Source organism: Oculina patagonica, chromosome 5 (assembly GCF_052425735.1).
Source record: "Oculina patagonica isolate OP01 chromosome 5, crgOcupat, whole genome shotgun sequence".
Classification (NCBI taxonomy): Eukaryota; Metazoa; Cnidaria; class Anthozoa; order Scleractinia; family Oculinidae; genus Oculina; species Oculina patagonica.
Genome location: NC_135762.1, coordinates 9,549,555 through 9,577,292, shown reverse-complemented (window position 1 = coordinate 9,577,292; position 27,738 = coordinate 9,549,555). Strand labels below are relative to the sequence as shown.

The window sequence follows — 27,738 nt, the reverse complement described above, 5'->3', positions numbered from 1 at the left end:
TTTTGGTTTCCATTTATTTTTATCACAACTTTGGTTAATTAATCCTGCACTATTTTGTTGTTTTTCACACAAGCTACCAGTATATCTGCACACATGGCCTGGGTAATGTTATTTAAACATTATGCAAGGAACAAAATCACAGTCATTTCACAGGGTACACACCATTCTAGTTACATGTTTCTTACTTCTCCTTGTCAAATGTTACATATCTGCTTAATTTATCCAGGCTACTCCTTTGTAGTACTATTGTATTTGGCATAAATTTGCATATAGACATTTAACTAGGTTCACTGAAAACAGTTTGACAATTCAAATTTCTGTACCCATCTCAAAGTTAATCAGTTTAATTGAGGTTGAACTTCATCAAAAAACCTGGTCAATTGGATGAACAAAAACCAACAAACCTTTAATGGCTGATTACAAAAGAACATTCATGATCATACTGTCTTGTTTGCTGATTATCAATAATAACCTATATTTCGCATATGTTTCTGTAATAATTTTGGCTTACAAAGGGAAACCTGTAGCAAGCAAAATAAACAAAAAAGAAAAAAAAATAGATTTTTTACACTATATTGTTTCTGATGTAATGTATATAAAACGATTCATATATGAACTGCGGATGTATATGAAAGTGATAAATGATCATCGCAGTGAATTTCCAATTTAAGCAATTGGAATAAAGAAGCCTGAAAAAAAAAAAAATTCAGGGCTTCAACGGGATTTGAACCCGTGCCTCCGCGATACCGGTGCGATGCTCTACTAACTGAGCTATTGAAGCCACACATTGGGAGCGAGGTCAATTGACCTCACTCCCAATTGGAGCGAGGTCAGTTTCAATTGGGAATGAGAATGATATTTCTGAATAAGTTGAAGATGCAGCAATTACTGAATTCAATTCACACATTGGGAGCGAGGTCAATTGACCTTGCTCTTCAATAGCTCAGTTAGTAGAGCATCGCACTGTAAAAGTGCCATTTTACTACATTCCATGGACCATAATTGGTTAACTGGGAAGGTCTATTTGGCATTAAAATATGCTTTAAAGTTGTCCGGTTTTTAGTATACAGTGTAGTAGATTCCAAAACAGACTCCAATCGAAAACAAATGCAAAATCGACCCAATTTTCACACTTCTAAAAATGATTATTTTGTGTATGAACAAGCGGATGTTACATGACAAACAGCTGGACAGTGGCAAGCGGGAAACGAAACCCCTGAGCAGCAAGCATGGGGGAGGGACAAGCCTGCAAAATAGCTGCATAAATTAAATATCTCGCAATATTTTTTCCTAAAAAATGCCGCACGAAGAGGGGGGGGGGTCATGGGCACCCCAGGACCCCCCTCGCTACACCCCTTAAATTACATGCAGTCCGATAATTAAAGTGGTTTCTGCCAAACATTCGAGCAATACAGGCAAAAATAAACTTACCACAAAGATCTCATAGCATGGCAACAGTTTGAGTACAGCTAAAAAAAAATTACCAAAATTTTAGCTCTCAAGCTGACCCCGCAAGAGAAAAATGGATTTGACATGATCTACTTTTCAGTTAAAATGGATGTTTCACGCCAGTTTAAAACAAAATGGCACACATTTTAAACGTTTTTAGGAGGTTTGACTTTAATTTTCTCGAGAATTCTTTAGAGTTAAATCACAGGGTCACTAAGACAAATGAATTTCAGTGAGATGTTTCAAATAGTATATAAAATATCACTGAACAATAAGTAGGCTTTTGTACGAACTTTCAGCAGAATCTGTCTTAATATCCTTACAGCATGGTGTAGATGTTACAGGTTTAATGTGGTTTTCAGGTTAATTCTGTCCTAGATTAATCTACTTCAACCTGAAGATAACACTTTTACAATGGCATAAAATAACTGTAATTATTCATCAAAAGGGAGTCCAATAGATTGTTATCTTCAGGTTGAAACAGATTAAACTAGGGTGAAAATGGATTTAACCTGAAAACCAATTTAACCTGCAACAAAGACGCCCGCATGTTTTAATGGGATGTAAAGGGGTTTTAGGCATTAAGCTGTTTTTTTTTTTTTGTCATTCTACATCAGTCAGTTTATATGTTTACCCTATTTATTTCTATGTTTTTCTTATTTCGATACATGTGTAGAATGTCTATAGATTGTTTGGGTTGTATATAAAGATGATCAGTTTATAGGTTGCACCCTTATCTCACATGGTACCATGACTGGTTCTGAGCCTGAACAAAATACTTACATTTGCAACGATACAGATTGGGTTATTAAGATACATTCTGCATCAGGTGACTGACTGACTCCTCCTAAATAATCTTTTTCACACTGCATTTTCCATGTTAGTGAAGTCAGATGTGGGCAGTGTATAAATGTGGTGAGAGAAAAACTTGAAAGCCTAAAATTTCCTTATTTTCGTTTTTTTTTCGGTGGGGGGGGGGGGGGGGGAGGGGAGAGGGCGAGGGAATTCCTGGGAGCAGTTTCAGAGCCTCTTAAATTTCCAAATGTGAAGGTCGCTCTGAAACTCTTCTCAGGAAGTTTTTTAACTTTCTGAAAAGTTTTGTCTTAAAATGCTGATAATAACTCAATGATAAAAAATTGGGGTCACGGAACTCGTATTTGGGTTATAAGCACTTAATGCTTAAATCAGTACATGTAACAGGTAATGCTGTTGCTATGGTAAACAATGATGTCAAAAAACAACAGTATCTTGTTTGCCAATGATTGGGCATTTGTTTGATACCATGATAACGTTTTGTAGTACTGACCCATCAAAGTTTAAGAGCTGAAAAGTGCTGGAAGCTGTTGTCAGCCACCTTAAACAGAAATCAAGTTTAACTCAACAGCATTTGACTTTAAACGTGAGTATCGCATATTGTTTGTGTGATGCCACACTGTAATATAACGTGGCTTAAGTAGAACAAAAACAACAGAAAGTTTAATAAAATGAAATAAATATAACCATAACATCAAATGCACATTTTCTGAGAATAAGCGAACAGATAAAAATCACAAAAATAAATTGTTCATGTCATTCACTCACTGTGTATGAGATAGTACCAGATGGATCAGATAGGACCAGATCGATACCGAAAACGAGGCAGCGTGCCTGAATGATTTCTGATATAACCTTGCTGCGGTCACTGAGGAGGAATACGACAACTACACATAACCTGTTAAACCAGTATTGTGAAGTGCAGATATCATAAGGTATTTGTACTCGTTTTACCCGTCATTTGTACTCCACAAAGCACATTTGGATAACTTTCACAAACATCTAACCTTTGTGTTCAAAAATAAAATGCAAGTTACCTGGTGTCAAAGGTATAGAATAAGCTATAGTTAATAGCCTAGTGGTTTTGCAACAACTAACTGTATGATCAGTGGACCATAAAACAACATTTATATATTTTGTTAACTTTTAACAGAACGCTTAGCAGATCCAGAGATAAGTCCTGGGATTTTTTTATTTGTGAACCTAAGTTTAGACTCGAAATAATAACACATGGCTCATAAATACTTGTTAACAGCATACAATATGCAGGACTTTGAACCTGAAATTCTAATGCCACTTGGAATTATAAGCAAACTTAGCTTGACTTTACTTATTTTATTAATTTTTGTCAAACACATCCTGAATGAAACGTAGGGCCAGCCCACCACTCCCTTCCCACTTCCAACACACAAACGATTAGGAATGATACCATCTTTAATGTTTTTAAAAACTTGATGCTTTCGAAATTTCTGATCCTAGCAGTATGCAGGAGGCGTGTCATATATCAACCTAGTAAATAGCCCAGCCCACCACGAGTCTCTCGTATCTCAGTTGGTTACAGCGCCAAACTGGTATCTGGGAGGCCATGGTTTGATTCCCGAAGGGGACTCAGATTGTTTTTGTCCCACGCTCGTGTCATGTTGAACATTTCATATTCAAGTTGAAATGGGTTTCTACCTAGTAAGTGCAAACTTGATACTAAATTTTCCTTGTCATTTCTTTAGGCTAATATACAGAAGCATCTCTCTCGAGTCAGTTAAGTTCCCTGAGCTCCCAAGAAAATATTTATCAACGTGAAGTGACAGAGAAGATAGTACATGAGTGCAAGCAATGTAGCCGGTTCTTAAGAACCTTATCGGCTTGCACGCGATATGAACAAACACAGTGGAATGAAGCCATATGCATGCAAGCATTGTAATTGCAATAAGTACTTCAGCGATTCAGCAAATTGCCAGAAACATGAGCGAACACATACAGGGGTGAAGCCGTATTCATGCAATCATTGTAAAAAGTGCTTCAGCCATTCATCAACCTGTAAGATACATGAGCGCACACATGCAGGAGAAAAGCCGTTTACATGCAAGCATTGTAATAAGGGCTTTAGCCATTCGTCAGTTTGCAAGATACATGAACGAACACATACAGGAGTGAAGCCATATACATGCAAGCATTGTAACAAGAGATTTAGTCAATCATCAAATTGCAAGAGACATGAGCGAACACATACAGGAATGAAGCCCTTTACATGCAAGTATTGTAACAAGAGATTTAGTCAATCATCAAGCTGCAAGAGACATGAAAGAACACATACAGGGGAAAAGCCGTATACGTGCAAGCATTGTAATAAGTGCTTTAGCCATTCATCAGTTTGCAAGATACATGAACGAACACATACAGGAGTGAAGCCATACACATGCAAGCATTGCAATAAGTGCTTTAGAAATTTATCAAACTGCAAGGAACATGAACGCAAACATACAGGAGTGAAGCCCTTTACATGCAAGTATTGTAACAAGAGATTTAGTCAATCATCAAGCTGCAAGAGACATGAAAGAACACATACAGGGAAAAAGCCGTATACGTGCAAGCATTGTAATAAGTGCTTTAGCCATTCATCAGTTTGCAAGATACATGAACGAACACATACAGGAGTGAAGCCATACACATGCAAGCATTGCAATAAGTGCTTTAGAAATTTATCAAACTGCAAGGAACATGAACGCAAACATACAGGAGAGAAGCCGTATGCATGCAAGCATTGTAAGAAGTGCTTCAACCAATCATCAGAGTGCAAGACACATGAACGAACACATACAGGGGAAAAGCTGTATACCTGCAAGCATTGCAGTAAGTGCTTTAGCCAATCATCACACTGCAAGACCCATGAAAAGCTACACGAGCGAGAAAAGTCTTTAAGACTTAAGCAGTATAGTAAGTGCCCTAAAAAAGAAAGACCCCTTCAGGAACCAACAGCAACTCACTGTGGCAAAAAGTCCCGTGTGTTGTCTTCCCTGTCTGAAGAGAATTCAAGCCAAGTTGAAAGCCTTACCTGTTGGATTTGTCAGGAGGAATTTAGCAGTAAGGCATGTATCGTACAACATTACGATGATCATATGAAAAGAGCAATACTTACGTAAACGTTTTTCTAAGCTTTAAAAGTTGTGTTTTTTTCCTTTTGATTGTTCAAGTGTTCCGTGATTTTAGGCTCACTACATCGTAGTTCGCCCTGATAAATGTTTACAGTGTCGACCTTTTTTTAAATGGGCAAAAATAAACAGCCATATTGGTGGACGAATATAGGACTTTTTCACCTTCAGGGGCAGAACGTTATTCCCAGAGAACGTAAGCCTCCTTTGTTTTTTCCTCATTGAGTTATTTTTTACGTGTAAGATATCTGCGATTCATTTTGCAACTCCCATAAACACCGGTATAATAAACGACTTGTTGCTTTACAGTATAAAATGATATATATATTTTCACGCTACATTTTTCTTGGTCATGTCATTTCGTGTACAGATATGTAGGTTTCTCCCTGGAACCGAGGTCAGCAAATATTTTGGCGGCAAAGGTTATTTCATTTCACTATCGTCTTAGTTATACCTTGTCTCTAACATGAATGAGGATACGCATATCCAAAGGGGTTAGACTTTCGCTGTAGATATTGTTAGACTGTCGGACGCCAAAAAAATCGGTGTTTATTACCCTCCACATTTTTTAAATTTCAATCCAGTTACCTTCTGAGAGCCCTCGCTCCGCCCAGATACAGACCAGTTTGAAAGCATAAGCACGGGAATTGACAAGTTCATACTCGTACTCTTAGCTAAAGCTTTCTTTTGTTTCAGTTTGCTAAACAGACATTTTTTTCAAAGACGATACTTAATCTCTGAAAGAGAAGAATGGTTTTCAGACACTCCCTCTGAGAAAATTGCGAGGGTTTTCTTTTACTTTCAGCAGGTCTCGCGCGTTCGACGTGCAAGGCTTGTCAAACACGAGTCAAACGCGAGTTAATACGACTGGAAACGATCGTTTTGCTTCTTTTAAAAGGGGCTTTGTCGCGGATTTTACCAGATTTTTGAACAGCCATAAGGTATAATTGTGTCGCAGGAATCCTAAAAGTAATAATCCATTTTTTATTACAAATTGCTATATTAGAGCAATGCAACTGTTAACGTGCGTCTTTGGCTGTGGATGGAAATGGATTGCAACTTGAAAAACGTTTCAAGTTGCTTCCGCGCGTGTTCAAAGAAATCGATATTTATAGCCGTAGCCTGATTGCTATCTGCAAGTTAAGGTTATAGCTTCCTTTAGATATTCAAAGATAATGTTTATTTAGGGTTAATTTGCCTATCACTTATTTCAGAGGGAGGCGCGGTGGCCTAATGGTTAGCGCGCTCGACTCCGAGTCGAACGGCCCGGGTAATTCGAAGCCTGGCCGGGGCGCTGCGTTGTGTTTTTGGGCAAGACACTTTACTCTCACAGTGCCTCTCTCCACCCAGGTGTATAAATGGGTACCGGCGAATTTACTGCTGGGAGGTAACCCTGCGATGGACTAGCATCCCATTCAAGGGGGAGTAGCAATACTCCTAGTCGCTTAATGCTACGGAAACCGGGATGAGGTCAGGCTGCATGGGCCACTTGGCTCGGACACAGAGCCACTTGGCTCAGACATATAAGGCGCCATAGGCGCCTTATATGCTGATGTCCGGTCTCATCCCATAGATTCGAATTGTGAAGCGCATTGATCACGAGCTTTGTAAATGCGCTATATAAGCACCCAAATCATCACTTTACCTTACTTATTTCAGAACAGTTAAGACCATAAAAATGGGCGAAATCCCCGTAACGTTGCTCCTTTAACTCTAGTAACGGACTTACAGTCAGCTCTCTCTAAGACGGACACCTTCAGGACCTGCCCCGAATGTCCGTTTTAGAGAGTCGAGGTAACGTGACACCAATAATTCTGAGATAGTTAAGTTGAACGGCTATACACAGTAAATACACATTTGTTAAAGTCGCTTACTTTAGCAAAACCTACATAATACTTGAAAATTGACTCGTTTGCCCGTTTGTTCATTACATTACTTCTCAAGTGTCCGTTGACTGTTTCAAAATGTCCCTTGTCCGTCTTAGAGAGGTGCCCGTCTTACAGGAAGTTTAGTTACAGTAAACTGCCTGAAAAACGGCAGAGACCATCACCAGGTGTCCGTTTTATGGAGATGTCCGTCTTATAGAGGTGTCCGTTAAGGGAGAGTTGACTGTATTCTTTATCAGTTTATTACACTTTCGTACGGTGCACTGACGTCTGGAGTTGAACACCCTGGTAAATGTTACGTCAAGCATCCCAGGTAATGTCATGTTGGTAGCTATCCCAGCACCCCCAAGGGCGTGATTTACTGCGAAAAGAAAAGATTTCAGAGTCCTGTATTCTTCTTCAATTAAAATCAACATAGTGATCAAAGAAGCCCAATAATAATACTAATAAAAGAAAAACAAAATACACTTTACGCGCTAGCCTTACTGTCAAAATTGCGACTGATGTTACATCGAAAAAAGTACCACCAAGGAGCTCGAAAACAAATATCGTCGGGCGCAAAGCTGTCTCGAAAGCAAATTCGCGTTTCTGAGAAACAAGAAATTGTCAGTTTCTGTATCAATTCCATTATTTTCCGACGCACGATCGATCTACATCCTACATACCATCATTACCATGTGCAACAAGTATGGCGCCAATATCGGAAACCTAAGGTTGTCTGGTATCCCCACGCAATCCCGGGACCCGTGTTTAGAAGTGAAATCCCAAAACACCAAACATCCCGAAACGTCATTGAAAAGCTAACAGTCTCACTCTTTGGAGGTGCTCCGCCGTTCCAATGCTCCGAGGTTCCAGCGTTCATCGGTATATAGTTGCCGGACTCCAGAGACTGGGCTCTAGTAATCACAGTAATGGCGGCGTACATGTGATTTGTTGTTGAAGACGTATTCCCTGTTTTATATAGGTAAGAGAGTGTTTTAGTAAATACGGTCGTTTTGCCCCCAAGACGATTAGCCCCCAATGTGTGAATTCCCAGCCTGAAGTCGGATAGCCCTCAGTGAGACGATTAGTTCACATGTAAAACTTGTCAGTAAATTATCCTTCACTTGTATTAAACTCGGGATGAAAATGATAGTTAACACAAAGTTTAGCGGACTTACGTCTGATCTAGCAGGCGAGAGAAAAGCAAGTGAAGCTTTGCTTCGAATGTAAAACGCGGGAATTGTTATAAGTTCGAAGTGTTAACATCACTAAATTTCTACTGATATCATCCTTTCTATCAAACTGATTTGTACCTGGATTTCACCATGTAGTTGGCTGCTATTTAAGTTGATTTCTTTTAGTTTTCGTTCGATGTATTTATTCGGTTTGTGTGCTCAACTGAAAGCATTCAGGAAAGCCACTGTCATATCACGAGTGGAAAAAAAAACACTGAAAGAAGGCTAAGTTATTGAGTTAAGTTAATAGAAAAATATTATTTCAGGAAAATCATTTTCCTGTTAGCTTACAGACTTTAGATTGGGGGCTAGCAGACTGGGTGCTAATCGACTTGAGGGCTAAACGACCTATGTGTTTTAGAATCCCTTTCATATCTAGCTAAGCCTTTATGTATCTCACTGAATAACAACGAAGGCTTGAAAAATAAACCGCAGGCTAATCGCTAGGTTGTTCACAGCCTCTCTGTTTACCTTATTATAGGAAAATAATGTTTGTGTTAATTAAGGTATTTGTAATTCAATGTGACTTAAATTAATGTGAATTGAAGAAGAAATTACTCCCCAATAAAGGAAATTAACTCAAAAGAGGGGTAACATTTCAAAATGAAGGAAATTAACCCGACACACACAAAGAAAAAAATGTTGAGACAACAAGAATAAGTTCATATAATTAACACTGAGAGTATAATCCAAAACAGAAACAATGTACAAGGTACTTTCCCCAAACGTAGGGGTTAAGCTAGGGTAATCTGACCGCTTCGAGTGTTTTTCACAGTATCAGTGATACCAGCAGAGTTCCACCCTAATAAAATAATGCTTTTTCCTTAGAATTAATAACGTCTGGACAGTATCACAAAATTGGGGCCAAAATAATGGAAATTAACGCTCAACTTAAATAACGGCACGGAAATTAATGTTAACAATAATTAAACACGACTAATATTAATGGAAATTTTTGAAATTCATGTTAATTTCATGACGCGTGAATTTCCTATAATAAGGTATTCAACGCAAAAGGACACGAGAGAAAGCTTTGCAATCACTTCGTTTCACATCAGAATGATTCAAAGAATAGTCAGTTAATTTCACTTTTGTAATGACGAGAATGTTAAGGAAATCTTGTTGCTTGATGAAAATGTATAAAGAAGTACAGTCGAAGCTCTCTTAACGGACACTCTCGTAAGCGGACAGCTCTACTTACGGCCACCTTGTTGGAAACCCCGTTTTTACTCCCATACAAACTCTGTATTTTTACATTGTCGTAAGCGGACATTCCCGTAAGCGGCCGCGGACACTTAACGAGATTACGACTTAGACTTTTTCTTTATTTTTAAGCTCCCGTAAGCGGACACCGTAAAGAAAATCATATAAAAAACCTCTGTATCTTGTATTAATCAATCAACTTCACATCGCCGTTCGTCACAATGATTTTACTGTAATTACAGTACCATATTTCAGTGTTTGTTTTGTCGTCATCCACGTCCGGTTACATTTCGAAACACCACTAAGTTGCATATTACCATTATGTTAGCTGGGCAAGCTCCCGTAAGCGGCCATCTATCCCCTACACCTCTAGTGGCCGCTTACAAGAACCATTCTCGTAAGCGGCCAGCTCCAGTTGCGGACACTTTTTTCGCGTCCCGAGGGTGTCCGCTTATGAGAGCTTCGACTGTACTTACTGCTTGATGTTTTTTGAATGTGTATATGCCGCTTCTTTGTATGCTTGAAACCTGGAGATATAAATGCGTCGGCAATGTCTCTATGAGAACAGCTTCATCATGCCTAAGTTTGTAAGTGTTCCAGGGGAAAAGATGTCTTATTTTCTTAATGGTTTTCTGTTTTGATCGAAAAAGTATTCAGTTGCGGATGCGGATAGGTCTGTCTGAATTCACCGAACACGATAACAAACTTACGAAATCGATACTAAAAGTTCACACAAATTTCCAGCATGGAAAGTAATGAGGCAAAGTGGAGCACTAGTTTGACATTTTTTTAACTATTTCTACCTAAATATTTCTTTCTGAATATAATATTTTCTTTCTGAAAATAATATTATTATACATATAATCTGGTAGCTCTCTTTCTACTATGACTGCTTCTTGTGTGTGAGGGATCATATAGAAGAATTCGTATGCACAATAGAATGTAGAGCTAAACTAAAACCTTTTAAAAAATCCCTTTGGTATCTGGAATACCTTTGACAAGCCTTAGGAAAGCAACATACAGCGTAGTTATAGTTTGAGCCTGGGGAATCTAATCAAATAAAATCAAACCGAAAAATTTAATCATACTCTATTGAACACAATTGTCGATTTGGCTCGGTAATGGAACTATATCGAACATCTTATATGCTGGGACTTTGATTATTGTTTTTTAAACCAATCAATTGTGTTCCATTGTGTTTAACTGACCAAATTTTGTTGTGAGTTTGATTTCGTTCCATTACTGATCCAAATCGAATGATTGTTGTTGGACTGGGTTCTGTTACCAAGTCAGACCTCATTTGATCCAACGGTCAAAACTGTGAATTACGATACAATCCATTCAGTTTCAAATAGTCAGGAGAGATAATGTGTCAAGAAATGTTAGGCTATAAAAAAATTAACTTCAATTTATTTTAAGCCATAATTTCAGGTAATATTATTCTGATCTTACAAACCAGTGAATTTTACGTAGTACAAAAAAACTATCTGCATTTGTTTGCTTTTGGAGCAATCATGTCAACACAGTGTGATTTGTACCTGTTGGAACAAACAATTCTGATTGGCTGCTATGCTCAAATTTCATTATTGTGGTTTTCATTGATATGCAAACTCTGAAATTCAATCCTCAACCAACGGTTTACGCTTTTTGCTGCTGTCCATCATTTAGTGGACCTCTCAGGAAAGAGAAGTTCACTTCAACTGGGTCAAAAGGTCATGTATGTCAGTTGTGATTGGTAGATTTCGATCCATTTGGTTTGTTTCTGTTTTTCATGGTTTGTCGGATCTCACCATAATTATGATTGATGGCAGCAAAAAATGCAAGCTTTTTGTTGGAGTTTGAATTTCGGAGTTTATATATCACTGAAAACCACAACAACTACAATGGCTCCTGAAACAATGGAGAAATTTAATCTTGAACCCAGCACGGACAAAACAACTTTGCAGATACAGGACTATAAAATAAAGAAAAGAAAATATATGGTTTGAACAATACCTGTAAGTGAACTTTGAACTACGGTGACAAAACATCACTAAATTTGGTGACAAAATTATGTTTGAAACCTAAAAGAACATATAACGATATAAATATAACGTGCACAAGACAGCGTATTGTCCATTCAATAGGCCATTTACGAGTTACCGTTTGCCTCTGTAAGAAAACGAGTCTTAGTGCAAAACTATTCATGAATATGTAAATGTGTTTTAACTGCTTGGCAATTTTCATGCAAATCAAAGTCATTTTCATTTGAATGGTTTCACACAAGAACTCGTTTTGAAAATGAGGCAAAAGTTAACTCGAAAATGGCCTATTGGGTTCAAATTTGTTTTCCCAAGGTTTGAATTATTCAAATGATATTTCTTGCAGGGTCTATAACTGTTTTGTGCCCACTAGCCAGGGTCAGAAAGTGCCACTGGCTGCAGTTGTCTTTATTTTTGTTGGAGTCAAAGTTGTTTTTGTCACCTGGTCCAGAACTGTTTTGTTCCTGGAACAGACTTTGAGGTGAGTGCATACTTTTTTTTCAACAAAATATTTTTTGCTTCGCAGAAATATTTTGTCCACACTGTGTTAAAATTTCTTGTTCCGGCAACACAATTTGAATAGTACTATATTATTTCTGCTGTCATTGTTATATGGCTAAGATATGGAGAGCGACACTCCGGTGAAGCCATAGGCGACACAGAGTGTCACCAGCGGAGCGGGAGATTTTTTTTCTTCGGGCATCCAGGGAAACAAAGCGGTCAACAGCAAACTCGAAAGATACAAAAACAAGGAAAATACGCCCGAAGACAAAAAAATGCTCCGCTGGAAGTTGAAGCACCGAACACAGATCGCTAAGGGAGGGAGGGCGGGGCGCGACATTTGAACTGTAGTCGTGGTGTTTTACCGTCGAAAGACCTAGAACTGTGGTGCATGTTGAAGGAACTGTTAATATAGCACTGCTACACCAATAGGAGAGAGCCATGGGGATAATTAGCTATTTCCACGGGACTTATGACCTGCCTACATAATAAAGTACTATGCAAATGACTTTGAATAGTATTAAGTATTATCACTGTACGTTTTTAAGCGATGACGTCATCGTTTATTGCCATCGCACGATGGGTTCTTTCGTCTGTCGCAATCGAACAGAAATCAAGTTCAACTTAACACAAAATCGCCGTGTAGAACACAAAATCAGCATACTCTCGTGCAGTTAGAATGGAACACTACAATGTATAAGCGAAGGGGATTAATTATAAATGATGGGATCTATTAGATTTAGTAGACAGGAATCTGATTGGCTTCGGGTCCTTTGTCAGAGTGTGTTTTGCTTATTTGAGAACGCGTTATTGCTCCGATTGACTTCGGGTCCTTTGTCAGAGTGTGTTTTGCATATTTGAGAACGCGCTATTGCTGTGATTGACTTTGAGTCCTTTGTCAGAGTGTGTTTTGCATATTTGAGAACGCGTTATTGCTCTGATTGACTTCGGGTCCTTTGTCAGAGCGTGTTTTGTTTATTTGAATACGCGTTGTTGCTCTGTTTACAGAGTGTGTCTTGTTTATTTGAGACCGCGTTGTTGCCCTGATTGTCTTCAGGTCTCTTGTTATGTGTGTTTTGTTTATTTGGGAGCCTGTTGTTACTTGGATTGGCTCAGGGCTTTTTGTTTTTGTAAGGATATGCTCTGTTTGTTTTGAGGTCTTTGTTAGAGTACGCTTCTCCTTAAGCGGGTACGTATTTTTTATCCGATTGACTTTGGTCTCGTTGCCAGAATGTTATGGTTTACTCGAGAATCCGATTGCCTTCACGCCTTTTGTCGGCGTTTGTATTTTTTGAATTGTCTTGAGGGTTTCCGGGCTGTTGGCACTGTATGCTTTAAATGGTGAAGCTATACAAACTTTGTCTTTCATTGTATTTATACATATATTTAAATTTGGTTGGGAGCAGCAAGATGCACGGGCATCTCGCTTATCTGCGTTTGCCTCGTGTTTGCCTCGCGTTTGCGTCGATTGGTGCGCTGCTTCCTGACCGGGTCTCCCACCCCAAACCCGGGTTTGTTATTTTCAACCTTCAGTTTCGTTCAAATCTGTATGTTTTGAGCTTTGACTTTTATGTTTCTCTAATTAAACTTTTCCTCTCGCTGTTTTTTACGCTTCTTAGAAATGTCAGTTTTTGAGTTTGTTGAAACCATTCCAACGTCGTGCGAGAGTGTTCTCAGCGGTTTTTTATCGCAATTTGTGTTTAATGGGTTAGGGTCTTCGGAGACCCGGTCAGGAGGTGGCTATGAGTTGCATGGAGTTCTGAGGCTAGAAGGGCGTTTACGTAACGTGATGTGCTCCCGCAAATTATTTCGATAGGGGAAAGCATGTGGAATTGATTCCAAAGAAGGGGCAAGTGGGTCTCTAAAGCCCAAGTGAGATAGGTTGGTGGCATTATTTGAAACTGCTCCATATAAGGGGGTTTCTAAGCCTTGCCGGAGAACGTAATTTCACTATTACGTTAAGTTTTTTCATGACCAAAATGAATTATGGGGCGTGCATACCTATGGAATGTTTCCGGTCGAGGTTAATTGTAAGCAGCTTCAAACTGTCGGTCAAACACGTTGGACTTTGAAATTTTCTACAGGCCCTTCCTCCCCTTTAATAGCTTCTTTGTTAAACGACGGGAATGAATTTTACCTAGTGTTTTTAGAACATTTTTGGGAAGAGGAGGGGTTTTTGTAAGGTTTGGAGAGAGAGGGGTGTTTTTGGCCTTTTCGGGTGCTTAGGCTTGGTAGAACGTAGTAAAGAGGATGGCGAAACCGGAGTGTCGCTCTCCATATCTTAGCCACATAACAATGACAGCAGAAATAATATAGTACTAGTGGTAACCACAGGTTAGAAAGTGCGGGCCTCGACAAACGTTTGTTTTCGGATTCTAATCGTTAAGTTCTTTGTGGAGGAAAAAAATTCTCAACTTCCCAGTGTTTGAACGATACATTTTCGGATCCTTTTGCATTAACCGTTCATGGTGGAAGATTACGGATTGATAATTGACAAATCACTGGACAAAAGTAACGCGTCACGCGAGGAATGCATGATTTAATCGAGCACGCGGTGCAATTAAGATGTGATTTTCCTCTGTCGGTGAACTCGCTATGTTGTCAGTGTTGTAAGGAATTTTTCGAGATTAAATAACTGTTGTTGGAATCATTCGTTTTGCTCTGGTTTATCTGTGATACAATCACAGCAAATCTTCTCAAAACCAACTCCTGAACAAAACGTAATGTTTCTTTCATGTGACAGAAGCCTCAATCTTATGTGACAAACTGTTGACATTGACACATTTTTTGCATTCTTATCGTCTTGATGAACAGATTTTCAACTTCCGGTGTTTCGACAAACTGTTGTGATTGACACATTTTTCGCATTCTGATCGTTCTTGGTGGAAGAACAAAATTTTCAACTTCCGCTTTGCAGCTAGTCTTTTATAAACGTGGCGCGCACGCGTCATACGCAATCCGCTGGTCACTGTCAAGATTAGGGTTGCGGGCCTCTCTTGGGCCCGCAATGAGAAAAATGTCCACAACACAACCGAAAAAATGCGTAATACAGTTTGGTGTTTATTGTTCAACTTCTATTTTAATAACAAATCTTTTCAGATGTAAAAGAGTTACATGTAAATTATTTTCCACCTATTACTCAGGTCCTTCCTTTTTAAGAACAACTGTCTTCAAACACAAACCCATATTCTTGTGATCTGCTAATGCTCTAATTACAAGTTCTAAAAGCTTACTTGACCTTAACAATTCTGCTGTTATTGAATTATCTGACTGCTTTCAGCGATCCCTGTTGCAGCATTGTTTGTGCAAGCAATTAAAAGAGCTCTACATGTACTGAAAAGCTCTATTTAGCTCCTGGAACTTATTCTTTTTAAGATCGTTCACGGTGGGGGGGGGGGGGGGAGGTTTAATAAGTTAAGGTACATATAAAAAAATAAAAGGTATATCTCTAATGTTTAAGTTTAAGGAGGCAAGCGTGGCCGAGTGGTTAAGGGCGCTGGTGTTGTAATCCGGGGGTCACCGGTTCGAGGCCTGCCCTTGCCACTAGCTGGATTTGTTTCTCGGTTGTCCGGAATTCAAATCCTTGACCACGCTTTGTATAAAGCCAACTGGTCTGCCTTCTGCCTTTTGCCAGTTGGGATTTTTAACCTTGTTATGCTCATTTATAAATTATTTGTTTCCTCTGTTTCAGTGGCATGCCTGTAAACTAGCTATCTCGTTGAGATATGAAGCTAAGTGCATGACCACTTTAAACACATATTTTTAGTGCTGTTAAGTACTACATTATCACGAAAAGTATGAGCAAAAAATAAATGTAAAGTACAACTGAAGGCATACACTTAGAGCAAACACTGATACCAATTTTCCGTTTCCTTTTCCTTAGGAATACGCATCTATCGTGACAGCAAACCTCACACGTAAGGGTGTTAACTGTAACACGCCTTTTGATGATGAATGAAATGTTGCTCGACATCAAGTAAAAGAAAAGATGGCAGTTTAAAAGCACCATGAACGGACAACCAGTGGAATGAAGGCGTATGCTTGTAAGCATTGTAACAAGTACTTTAGCCGTTCATCCCATTGCAAGGAACATGAACGAACCCATACCGGAGTGAAGCCATATACATGCAAGCATTGCAAAAAATGCTTTAGCGATTCATCAAGCTGCAAGAGACATGAACGAACCCATACCGGAGTGAAGCCATATACATGCAAGCATTGCAAAAAATGCTTTAGCGATTCATCAAGCTGCAAGCGACATGAACGAACACATACAGGAGTGAAGCCTTATACATGCAAGCGTTGTTATAAGTGCTTTAGCCGTTCATCACATTGCACGGTACATGAACGAACCCATACCGGAGTGAAGCCATATACATGCAAGCATTGCAAAAAATGCTTTAGCCATTCATCAGCTTGTAAGGTACATGAACGATCACATACAGGAGTAAAACCGTTTACATGCAAGCATTGTAAGAAGTGCTTTAGCCATTCATCAGCTTATAAGGAACATGAACGAACACATACCGGGGAGAAGCCGTTTACATGCAAGCATTGTAATAAGTGCTTTAGACATTCATCAACTTGTAAGGTACATGAACGATCACATACAGGAGTAAAACCGTTTACATGCAAGCATTGTAAGAAGTGCTTCAGCACATCAGCAAACTGTAAGCGACATGAACGAACACATACCGGAGTGAAGCCATATGCATGCAAACATTGCAGTAAGTGCTTTAGCCAGTCATCAAGCCGCAAGCAACATGAACGAACACATACAGGAGAGAAGCCGTATACATGTAAACATTGCAAAAAGTGCTTTAGCCGTTCATCACATTGCAAGCAACATGAACGAACCCATACAGGAGTGAAGCCATATTCATGTAAGCATTGTAAAAAATGCTTTAGCCGTTCTTCAAGCTGCAAGGAACATGAAAGAACACATACAGGAGTGAAGCCTTATACATGCAAGCGTTGTAATAAGTGCTTTAGCCGATTATTTAGCTGCAAGAAACATGAAAAGCTACACGTGCCGCGAGAAAGGTCTTTAAAACGGAAGCAGTATGGTAAGTGCCTTAAACAAGAAAGACATCTTCAGGAACCAACGGTAACTCGCCGTGGCAAGACGTTCCGTATGTTGTCTTCGTTTACTGAGGAAAGTTCAAGCCAAGTTGAAAGCCTCACCTGTTGGATTTGTCAGGAGGAATTTAACAGTAAGGCATGTATCATCCAACATTACGATGATCATATGAGAAAAGCAAAGCTTACGTAAATGGCATTGTAAGCTACAAAGTGCGTCTGCTTTTCTTCTGATTGTTTTTAGTGTTTGTTATTCAGGATAACCACGATATTATTCGCACTGATTAATAAAAAGGAAAAGTGTCGCGCTTTGTAAAATCAGTTACATCGGCAGACGAAAATTAGATTTTCCTTCTTATATCTTCCTTTAGGGGCAAAACGTGACTCCCAGATAATATAACTCTCTTATGGTTCACTCTTTGAGTCAATTCTCACCTCTTCTCAACTTTTTACCTGGACATTTTGAACCGAATTTTTTTTACAACTGTAATAAATGCTGCTATGATAAACGGCTTGCTGATTTACAGTATGACATGATATATCAAGTTTTCGGGTTAAATTTTTCTTCGTCCACATCTAATTTTATTTTGTCATTGTCTCTTTCTTTTGTCTCGGTTTAAGCGTCAAATGGCAGTTTCAGTTTTTCTATACAGATATCTAGGCTCCTTCAAAAAACTGACGTCTTCAGATATTTTTGCACCAAGGGTTATTTCAAATTAACTAGATTTTCATCTACCCGAATGGTATTGATTATATGTTCTTTCTAAAGGTTACTCAAACGAGACAATAGAGATGCGAATATAAAGAAGGATTAGACTTTGGTTGTAGACTTTGCTAGACTGGCGGAAGTGATGAAAACTGTTACTTGATCTTGACACATTAAATTGGATGTTTATGGGATCGGTCGATCGGTCTCTTCCTCGTATTTATCGACTTGTCATTGTCGGGTTTATAAAACTCAGATTGACTTATATCATCTCGGCGGTTTCCCCTTGTGTTTTACACTTGGCTGACTAAGTAGGAATCGCGTTCGGTACTCAGTGGTAATTACAGAAAAGTACATTTAAAGGAGCTACGTCACGGACAACGCATCTTGAAAAAATTTGCAAGTTTTTTCAAGTTTGTCATTCGTAATCCATCTTAATCTTCGTCAGTCGAAACCATCCTTGGTTATTTTTGGCTTTTTTTCTCCGTTAGTGTTTTTCCTCCTTGGAAAACTATTATTTTGAGGTTTCCTTCAATTTGAAAGTAATGAGAAAAATGACTTAAAATACCGTGACATGCTCCTTTAAAAAAAAAATAGAGATGCTCTTTGTGCGTTCACGTGTAAATGTCAGTAAATCGTGTTGGTGTTGGATGTAGATGTTTTGGGAAGCAGTTAATATGGAGTGTTATACAGTGTTATTAGTTTTGTAAATGAACGTTATTGTTCTGGTAAACATTGCGAACGAAGAGTAGCCAGGAATGAGTTTTATTTCTTTACGCGATATTTCTTATAGTTAAAGTTGTAAGTTGTGTTCCTTTTTTAGAAAGACGGCAAAATATATTTATACTTTTTATCTCCTTGTGTTTCAAACATTTACTTTACGTAGTTTCAGTTCATTTCCATGATAAAATATAGCTTATTGTGTTCACTTAAAATTCGTAAATTGGTACTTGAATCAGAACTGCTGACGCTGCACAGTGTTTGTCAACATTTTTATATTTGTCAGTTTGGTTTTGTTCATGTCGGGTTAGAAGAAAACGTCGTGATCATAATATTTGCGTTGAGAGTGTTTTGCTTGTTTAGTATATTGCTTACTGTCAATTAAATGGATATTTCATCTTCGTTTATCCAGATTAATAGAAGTCTTTCTTTACTAGTTTAATTCTCCCCCAACTCGTGAGATAAATGAGATAAGACTTAAATAATTCCCTACTGACGTAGCTCTACAGCCTGCAGTTGATTGGCCTGGTTAGTTGATCAGATACAAATGAATCTTTGGTTGTCTACCAATTTCTTGCTTTGGGTAAACCGACCTCCACTGCACTTATTTTTTTCCAAGATGTCCAAGATATGACCCTACAAATCCCTTGCTTATTACGTATACTCTGCAGAGATCAGTGCACTGTCTCAGATTGCTTGTTACCAACCTTGCACCTATAGCCTGCGAACGCAGACGCATTTCCGTCACCGAGCAACAATGTAAACCAATCAGGGACATTCCACCAATCTCTAAAAGGTCACGTCATCAATATCAAACCTAAACTCGAGGATCAGACGTCCTTTGAGCGTGGGATGTTGAGGGTGTGAATGCTTAATTCTCAGGCCAACCCTTGTTCATACCTAAAGAGTCAGTAAAAACTGCTCCACATTTTACTTACTCTTACTGACTGACTGACTGACTGACTGACTGACTTGTAAGAGACAAATCAATGATAAACAAAACAAACTTAACGCTTAACAGTCAACGGCATTACTCTTGAAATGTTCGCGTTCCATCGAAAAAGGTAAAATACTGCAATTAACATGGAGCGGTTTTTCAGACTATCTTGAGTGTAGAAAGTAATTCGTGTTTGGTTGGTTTTGTATTACTTCGCTTAGTGATTGGTTGCAAAAAATCTTGCGCCACTTTCTTAGCCAATCAGAACTAAAAACCAAAACCAACCGGCTCACGTTAGCTTCCCGCGCTTCGTGCCTACGACATGTATTTGCTTCGAGCGAGTGATTGGCTCACTGGATTGTCTGTGTCCTTTGTGATTGGCCAGAGTAATTACTTTGCTTTTGGGTTTACGAAACTCAATTTAACACTGCCCAATTGTGTTCAGTAACGTCGCACACGGACCAAACTGGCACACACTGCTTCCAGAGCTTATCTCAATTTCCCTAGCACGACTATGAGTCTTACAACAACAACAACAACACTCTTTATTTCAACGCGATATAGGTTTGAAACAGGCTTGCTTGAGGGTTCTTCTTTGTAGCAAGCTACGTATGTACTTTAAAATTTACAATTATTTTTAACCCAGTCGTTCAAATTAATTTAAACTAGAAAAAATTAAGTCTGCTACGTTTCTCCTTTGTGTTTGGATGCAGTGTTGCTTCTTTGCATGGAAGGGATTTTGATCCATCGAAAAAACAAATAAAATTAGCATTTTACTGACCAGAGTAGGAACACAACAGGAAAATTTTGCACAGAGATTTTATTCACGCCTACCACAACAGCCCAAAACCTCAAAAAACAACTGTATATCCCAGTTTAGCCTGTGCACAGCCTTTCCCTCCGCTCAAAAAAAATCGGGGAAACAGGAACGTCTGCTGTTGAACCGTCTGTGTTGTTCCAGTATCCTGCTGTTCTCTATTTCAACTTCACATAAATTATTATAAAAAATATAAAATATAAGACATTTAACACAACAAAAAGGAAAATAAAGCATCATCAAGCTCAAGTCACAAAGCGCTAGATCAACTAATACAAAAAGCACAACATATATAGCACAAAAATCTCTAAAACTCCGTTTTTTTTTCTTAACGTAAAGCTACAACAGGCTTTGGCAAAGCTGGACAAAGATAACTGAAGATAAATGTGCCAACCATTATTAGATACAATACATCTTGTACAGTATTAATTAACGGCCAGGTCCTGCATCACAATATAAAATCAATTATCATCATGTACGTGCTTTTCCTTCCTAACATTTTAAAGCTAAAATCTTGCAAATAGAGCCAAAAAACTCACAGTATTTAGCGAAAATGCGGCAAATAAGGTGTAATCTAAAAAGGAGAGCGCAGAATTTCTAGACCACGTCTTCTCCGTCCTACGCCAAATCTTCTCCAGTCCTACGGTTCTTTCTAACTTATACTGGCTTTAAATAACACCTATAGTGGCCTTCAAAAAAATGAGAGCAAAAGGTCGAATAGTCGAACTCGCTAAAATAATTTGTAACGCCACAAGGCGCGAGTAACACGTATCGCCCGCATAAATTAAAGGCAATCAAAACACGTTTATGAATGGTATTTGTGTAAGAGCCAATCAGATCTATGGATATGGATTCTGCTAGTAGATTTGGACCAGGAGGCATGTATTCGCTAAGGATTGATTGTCCAGGGGTCCAAATCCAGGAGTCCAGATCCACTAGGACACCGCCGATCCGACAATCCAGTGATCCGTTGTTCCAGTGGTTTCATTTCAGGACTCCGGAGACTGGGCTCCAGCCAAGTAATCACTGTCATGGCGTCGTACGTGTGTTTGATATGGAAGACCTTGTCGCTCTGTTGTCGCTGATTTATTAAGGTAAGAGCGTCTATAAGAATGATTTTCTTATACCCAGCTAAACTGTGAGATACAGAAAGACCGACTAATTATAACTGAATAAGAATACAAGGCTTTAAAATAAATATCCGCCGGTCAGTTGAGTTGTCGGTCAGGATATCGATGACTGCATGGGCAGACTGGCAAATTTTAGCTCTATCATAAACCCCTAAACTAAGACTAAAGGGACTATAAGAGAACGAGATAAATATTTTATTTAGTGGCTCGCCAGTTACGGCGAGAGATAAATATTGATAGAACGATAAAGATGAACATTTGAGTAGCTTGATGGCTTGTCAGCTCCCCAATCGCCAGTTATAAAATTAAAACAGGTGATTTTACCCACCCCTTTTTGAACCTTTTTATACCTCCAATCTCAGGCAATGATTAAGGAACGAGAAAGATATGTTACCTTTATTTACTGGCTCAGCTGCTCGCCATTCACAAAGAGTGTTTAAAGAAAAAGAAAGCTATGTATCTTGGTGGGTCTGTGGGTCAGTGATCGTCAGTACCTTGCCATTTGTGGTGTTTAAGATTGTCTAAAGATGAATACATTTTTAAGTGATTTTGTGTCTTGATGCATAAAGAAAAAAAGTGCTTTTTAAGTTTTAATATTATCCAGTGATGAGTATTTGTGTTGGGCTGACAAGCAAATAAAAGATCTTAAAAGTTATATATTTCAAGGTAGTAGGGCTTAAAATATATTCATACACAGGACAAGCTCATACTCATAGACCTAATTTAAGGTTCCTATAGATGACTACTGGGCTACAAGCCAGACGAGTAATACTTTTTCAAAAGTGGCCACATATTAACACCTTCCATAAACAATTCTGCTGTAGTGACCTGTAGGGTTCTTTAAAGGGCTTACTATAAGCTTACTAGAAAGACATCAGTGAAGACATAGATAATTCCAACTCGCTATATTATCAGACCATGTGCTCTGCTTTACAATAATCATGTGATCTCTAATTCGATTGCATAACCGAGTATCATATTACTACATTCCTCCCCTTTCAGTTACATTGCCATATGAATATATAAATGTAAAAATCAACTTAAATTTCGTAGCGATCAAATATATAAATGACTGATTCGTGGTGATTCAAAAATGATCGAATAAAGTAACAGTAACGATTAATTCAATGTTCGCACACATATTCGATGCTCATTGTTCAGTGTTCAGAATTCTGTTTCTTAGTCAATGTTCCTATTGTTTCTTATTTCCAATAGCTAGTGTTGTTCAAAGTCTCTCAGGTGTCTATCAAACACTGATATGTGCCTCCTAGTTGATCTTCTAGGTATGGCCTGAATATTCCTCGCTGGATTGCCAGTGGCTTCATCGCCGGGTGTTGCTTCTCCGGTCTGCATGGTGCTGTATGCAGGTGGTACTGGGTTTGATTGTGGATTGCTGGCTTCTTCGTCGTTTGTACCCATGGTGTTTGTCTTTAATGCCTTTACCCTCGATGCATCCCGGCAGATTGCTTTTCCATCGCTTAATCTCCTGGCGAAGATAGTGGATCCTTTTACTTGGGTGACCAGATAGACATGTGGCTCATATGGTGTCTGGGCTTTTCGTTTTACATCTCGTTTAACAATGACTGCCTGGCCAACTTTAAGGTTCAGTTGTGTTGCCCGGTGTCGCTGGTCATGGTATTGCTTGATTCGGGCTTTATAACTTTGGTCGTTACTTCTAACATCTTGATCCTGTGGTGCAGTTGCTGATGGAAAGTGTTCAAGTTTCGTGCGGACTTCTCTGTTCATCATCAACTCATAAGGTGTCTTCTTAGTAGCTGGGTGTGGTGTGTCTCTGTAGGCTTGTAGGATATCGTATGTTGCCTCGTGCACTTCCAATCCTTCCTGATTGGCAATGGTTGCCGTCTTGTTCACAAGTTTGTTGAATCCTTCAACTTGACCTTGTGCTTTGGGATGTTTGGGCGTCACCTTTTTGTGCTTGAATCCCATTTCTGCGGCAAATGTCTTGAACTCTTGTGAGTTGAATGGTGGTCCATTATCAGTCTGTACTGTCTTTGGTATCCCGTGTGTGGCGAAGATTTTCTTTAGCTTTCTTCTAACTGGTTTGATTGATGTTGAACTGAGGAATTCTGCTTCAGGATATCTGGAGTATTGATCTGTTACAACCAGTACATACTCGTTGTTAGGAAAGGGTCCACAGAAGTCTGCTTCAACAGTATCCCAGGGTCTTTCTGGTAGGTTTGTCATCTTGGCAGGCTCTGTGTGATGTGTGTTGGTTGCTACTTGGCAGCTGAAGCATGAGCTAACGATGTCCTCGATACGTTTGTTCATGTTAGGGAACCAGTACTTCCTTCTGATGAGTTCTTTGGTTTTTGAGATGCCTAGGTGTCCCTGCTTGTGAGCTACAGTGATTATCTTGTCTCGGAGTGATTCCGGTGGGATGATTCTGTCTAGCCTCAGCAGGACGCCTCCAGATACGTACATTTCTGCTCTCAGGTCAAAGAACGGTGTCAAGTCTGGGTCGTTTCTGTCCCACTTTCCGGTTTCTAATGCTTCCATCAGCTTTAGGAGTGTGTTATCTTCTTTAGTTGCCGATTCGATGGTTTCCATGACTACTGCATGATCGACTTCGATAACAGCTCTGACGTGTTTCTCATGGCTGGTCTGCTGGGTCTCTGGTAGTGGATGTCTGGAGAGGTAGTCAGTCATATTGGACTTTCCAGGAATGTGGATTGCAGTGAAATCTAGGTTCTGCATCTTCATCACTATTCGCTCGATTCTCGGTGGTAGCTTTGCATTTGGGTTGTTCAGGAGTGGTAGGAGCGGCTTGTGGTCAGTTGCTAGCTGAAAGTGTTGTGCTCCAAGTAGGTACATGTGCAGCCTGGTAGTGGTGAATTCTGCGGCCAACGCCTCTCTTTCTATTTGTGAATACCGTTTCTCGGTATCTGTCAACGATCTGCTCACAAAGTGGACTGGTTGGTAACCATGTTCTGTCTTCTGAAATAAGCCACCCCCGAGGCCAGTTGGGCTTCCATCACAAATGACCATTGTGTCTCTTCCTGGCTGGTAAGGAATGAGAATGGGTGCTGTGGTGATCGCTGTCTTCAGGTCTTCAAAAGCTTTCTGTTGTGCTTCTGTCCATTCAAACTTGTGTTCTTTCTTTGTGAGTCTTCTCAGAGGTTCACAGCGGCTTGAAAAGTTGCTAATATATCTCGAAAGATATGCCATCATTTGTAAGAATGACACAAGTTCCTCTTTAGATGTTGGTGGGCTACATTCTCGTACAGCTTTGACTTTGTTGGGACTCGGTTTCAGTCCTTCGGCCGTGAACAGATGTCCATGGAATTCAATTGTGGAATTCGCATTTCTCCTTGCGTAAGGTTAAGTTGTGGTTTTCCAGTCGCTGTAATAAAGCAGCTAGGTTTTCATTATGGTCGTTCCAGTCGGTTCCGCCAACCATAATGTCATCCCTGTTGTTAAGGACTCTGGGAATGCCGGAAATAATCTTGCTCATTTCGGTGTCAAATAAATCTTGGCTGTTGATGCCACCAAACGCGAGCCTTTTGTAACGATAGTTGCCCCACGGACTCGAGAAGGTCATCAGCTTTCTTGAGTTTTCGTCTAGTGCGAACTGATGGTAGCCGTGGTTCATGTCGAGTTTACTGAAGACTTTGCAGTCCTTGAAGGTGGTGATAAAATCCTCTGTGATAGGGGCTTGTACTTGTCTTGTGCGCTGCATGGATTTGTTCAGTACTCGTAAGTCGAGGCTAACTCGGATGTCGTTTGGATTTTTCGGTTTTGGTTGTACGACTAGCGGTGAGCACCATGTGATGGATGCGTGTTCTGTAACTTTCTCCATGATATCTTTGTCTACAAATTCTTCCATTCGCTTCTTTAGGGGTTCCATCAGGTGGTATGGTACTCTTCTTGGCTTTTGTGCGATTGGCTGTGCATCTTCTTTTAGAGGTAGATGGATTGCGATGTCCTCTCCGTCGCGTTTAGCTTTTCCAATGCCCTCAAATCTGTCTTTAAACTTGAGTAAAATCTGGTCCAGGTTTTCATTTCCGGTTTGTACTTTGTTGATGGTCTGGGTTTCATCACGGTTTGGCTCCTTAAGTCCTCCATTCGCATCAAATTTGATCATTCCTAATTCTTCTAAGGTTTGTCTTCCGAGTAACGGTAAGGAGTCGATTTTCCCTTGAATTACTGCGATTTTTGCCTGTGTTTTCCGTGTTGTGTTTTCTAGCGTGACGTTGCATTCTCCAATGACTGGCAAATCTTCGGTCAATGTTTTTATTTTGATCCGGGTGTCTTGCAGTTTTATCCCTGGTGTTGCCCGTAGCAACTCATTGAACTGGTGTTCGTCCATGACGTTTGTATCCGCCCCTGTATCCGGTTCGACTTCCATTGTTGTTCCATTGATCCAAATCTTGCATTTGTTTTTCTTGGCGTTTGTTTGGGTTGTACGATGTACGTTCATGTGCTGTACAATTCGCGCGATATCTTCGTCGAGTGAGTCGGTTTCTGAGTCACTGTAGTCGTTCTCTGGACTTTCTGGGTGATCTTCTCGTTCGACGTGTCGAATTCGTCTGCGGCGGAAATTGTTTTGGTTACCGGTCGGCGGTCTTGCGTTGCGTGACGCGTGTGGAAGGTCTTCTTTCTTGTCGCTTCGACGATGCGATTTTTCTCTTTTTCCCGCTGAGCGATCTTTGCTGTCGATGTTTTGGCACATTCTTGTATAGTGGTTTCGTTTCCCACAGTTGAAGCATTTCGCGCCGTATGCTTTGCAATTTCCTTTCGCGTGTGTTGAGCCACATCGATGACACATTTCACTCCGGCCGCGTTCGCGTTTGCCCTTGTTGATGTAATTGATCTTGTGCGATTCCGTCGTGTCCTGGAGTTTCTCATCGATTTCGTTCGCTTGAGCAGTGGATTCTTCTTCTACGGCCGCTTCATCTAAGATCTGTGCTAGTGTCCAATTGTTTCGAATTGTTTTAACACGGATGCGTTTGTTGTTCATGGTTTTAATAAGATGATCCCTGATCGCATCGTCTTCATCGCTGAATTCGCATTTCGTGGCGATTTCGCGAAGTCTTGCGTAATACTTTGCCATGTTTTCTCCCGCCTCCTGGGAAAGGTTTCCAAACTTGAATCGAGCATAATCTTTGTTTTTCCGAGGGAGAAAGTTCTTGTCCAACTTCCGAATAAGTAGAGAATAGGCATCGTCGGCTTCTTGTGGTGGTAACTCTGGGAGTGATTCTTCCAAATCGGCGATTTGTGGACCTCCGTAAATGATCAAGCCGTCCTTCTTCAATTCTGGATCGGTTAGTCCGAAGAATCGGAACTGTCGCTCGATATCTTTTTTCCATTTCGCCCATCTCACGGCTGTGTCGTTTGCGTCGTTTGAGATGGTGAACGGACGAATGTTAAGTTGTCGATTTACAACTGTGATAGAGTGCGGTGATGGTTGTGCGCTTGCAGCTGGTGCTTGTGCCTCTGCAGCATCTGCAGCACTAGCGCTGGCTGGTGGGTTGACCATTTGGTCGGTTTCTTCGACTATTCTCTTTCCGATAGATCCTCGTCGCCAATGTAGTGACCTGTAGGGTTCTTTAAAGGGCTTACTATAAGCTTACTAGAAAGACATCAGTGAAGACAAAGATAATTCCAACTCGCTATATTATCAGACCATGTGCTCTGCTTTACAATAATCATGTGATCTCTAATTCGATTGCATAACCGAGTATCATATTACTACATCTGCCAATAAGAGAACATTTCAAAATAAAATTGAATATGAAAATCAGCAAAATTAAGCTATGATGTTTCAAAGTCACTTTGACTCCATTTATTTGTAGAAAGATAATGGTTGTAGTTATCGTTCTTCTTAATACTGTAAAGGAGTTAATATGACTTGGAAACATTGCAGTTCTGACAAGTTTACTTTAATGAATGAATGAAACCATAGCTATATTTCAAGCATTGAAGTTGTATTTACAAATAATAAATACATAATACATTAGTTTTGAAATACTTTCAGTAACTTATATCTGTCAGCATACTATCACGAATCACAGCATAATCGAGATAGAACTGACAACCTTGACTCCATTATCAAGTAGAAAGATAACTGTTGTAGTTATCATTCTACTCAATAA

At 39.6% G+C, this 27,738-nt stretch overlaps 3 protein-coding genes and 1 pseudogene across 6 annotated transcripts in view; 3 read left to right on the top strand and 1 right to left on the bottom strand.

The window, feature by feature from the left end:
- The window catches only part of LOC144655424 (uncharacterized), a 223,723-nt gene extending 217,221 nt beyond the window's left edge, over positions 1–6,502 (top strand). Inside the window, exon 5 of the mRNA XM_078515683.1 lies at positions 4,222–6,502. Coding sequence (XP_078371809.1) covers positions 4,222–5,399 — 1,178 coding nt within the window. The 3' untranslated portion in view covers positions 5,400–6,502. The remainder of the gene's footprint in view (positions 1–4,221) is intronic.
- LOC144655394 (uncharacterized) overlaps positions 1–18,878 on the top strand; it is a 147,797-nt gene extending 128,919 nt beyond the window's left edge. Inside the window, exons 1-3 of one of the 3 annotated variants that reach the window (XM_078515643.1) lie at positions 7,184–8,258; positions 12,082–12,216; positions 16,120–18,878. In XM_078515643.1, coding sequence (XP_078371769.1) covers positions 16,264–17,508 — 1,245 coding nt within the window. In that variant the 5' untranslated portion in view covers positions 7,184–8,258; positions 12,082–12,216; positions 16,120–16,263 and the 3' untranslated portion in view covers positions 17,509–18,878. Of the gene's footprint in view, positions 1–7,183; positions 8,259–12,081; positions 12,217–16,119 lie in introns of those variants that run through there. The other 2 variants (XM_078515644.1, XM_078515645.1) reach the window with 2 other exon arrangements.
- A 2,505-nt stretch (positions 18,879–21,383) lies between these two features.
- The window catches only part of LOC144655414 (uncharacterized), a 34,392-nt pseudogene continuing 28,037 nt past the window's right edge, over positions 21,384–27,738 (top strand). Inside the window, exon 1 of the transcript XR_013571089.1 lies at positions 21,384–21,589. The product of XR_013571089.1 is annotated as an uncharacterized LOC144655414 (transcript). The remainder of the gene's footprint in view (positions 21,590–27,738) is intronic.
- Positions 24,930–27,420, bottom strand: LOC144655380 (uncharacterized). Its single transcript, XM_078515625.1, has one exon. The coding sequence runs from the start codon at positions 27,120–27,122 to the stop codon at positions 24,930–24,932; it is 2,193 nt and encodes a 730-aa protein (XP_078371751.1). The 5' UTR covers positions 27,123–27,420.